General features: G+C 44.7%; 1 protein-coding gene across 1 annotated transcript in view; it reads left to right on the forward strand.

Moving 5' to 3' along the window:
• The window catches only part of LOC123502503 (KAT8 regulatory NSL complex subunit 3-like), a 34,527-nt gene extending 34,078 nt beyond the window's left edge, over positions 1–449 (forward strand). Inside the window, 1 exon segment of the mRNA XM_045251628.1 lies at positions 24–449. Within this exon segment, the coding sequence (XP_045107563.1) occupies positions 24–309 (286 nt within the window). The 3' untranslated portion in view covers positions 310–449.
• Positions 450–1,388: the final 939 nt, after the last annotated feature.

The raw sequence follows: 1,388 nt of genomic DNA on the forward strand, positions 1-1,388 counted from the left end.
ACCACCACCACCCCAACTACTACTACTACCACCACCACCACCACCACCACCACCACCACCACCACCACCACTACTACTACTACTACTACTACTAGAACCACCACCACCACCCCAACAACAACTACTACTACTACTACCCCAACTACCACCACCACACTCACCGCAGTCCGCAGCGCTGGGTGGGGTCTGAGGTGTTCCCGGCAGCCCCGCCCCGCCCCGCCCCGCCAAGCTCCCCTCTGTACCAGGATACTATTATTTCATCATCCAGAAGGTCATGTGTCTGGTTCATCTCGTACAGCACACCCCTAGCTAGCGGCAGGAAGGCGGGGCACGACTTCACCAGGCTCTGCGGGGCGGGGCGGGGCAGATTAGATTAGGTGTTGGTTTAAGATTTCATTTTTTTGTATATATATTTTTGATTTCTTGTGTTTAAAATGTTCTTAAAATAGTGTTGGTGTGTTATTTAACCCCTTCAGTACTGGGACACGTTTTTACCTTGAGTTTTATGCACCATTAGACCATTTTATTGACATTAGCAAGGGTGTATGGAGGGCAGAAGATTAATGGCCACAGTCTTCACTATTTTAACCCCTTCAGTACTGGGACACATTTTTACCTTGAGTTTTGTGCACCATTAGACCATTTTATTGACATTAGCAAGGGTGTATGGAGGGCAGAAGATTAATGGCCACAGTCTTCACTATTTTAACCCCTTCAGTACTGGGACACATTTTTACCTTGAGTTTTGTGCACCATTAGACCATTTTATTGACATTATTAGCAAGGGTGTATGGAGGGCAGAAGATTAATGGCCACAGTCTTCACTATTTTAACCCCTTCAGTACTGGGACACATTTTTACCTTGAGTTTTGTGCACCATTAGACCATTTTATTGACATTAGCAAGGGTGTATGGAGGGCAGAAGATTAATGGCCACAGTCTTGACAAACACAGATACTCTTAAAACAGCCTCTGAATACTCAAATCTCTTCAGAACCACACTCAAACACCTTTAAAACACACTTCCACACACTCAACTCTTTAAAAACACACCAAAACACTCAAATCTTAAACACACACTCTTTTCAAATCCCTCAAAAAAACACAGACAAACACACACACTTTTCCAATCCCTCAAACACACACACACACACACACAGAGACACACAGAGAGACAGACCTCCACAGCATTCAGCACAATAATCTGATCTCTATTCCTCTTCACATAATTTCTGAGAACCTCCTGGAATGTTGTAAGGGCAGCCTTGACCGCCGGCCACAGCGCCTTGGCCCCGTTGCTGTCCACACTCCTCTCCTGCCCCGCCTTCAACACTCCCTAAAGGAAAAATAAAGAAATAATAATAGTAATGATAATAATACATAATGAT

Source organism: Portunus trituberculatus, chromosome 2, assembly GCF_017591435.1.
Source record: "Portunus trituberculatus isolate SZX2019 chromosome 2, ASM1759143v1, whole genome shotgun sequence".
Taxonomy (NCBI): Eukaryota; Metazoa; Arthropoda; class Malacostraca; order Decapoda; family Portunidae; genus Portunus; species Portunus trituberculatus.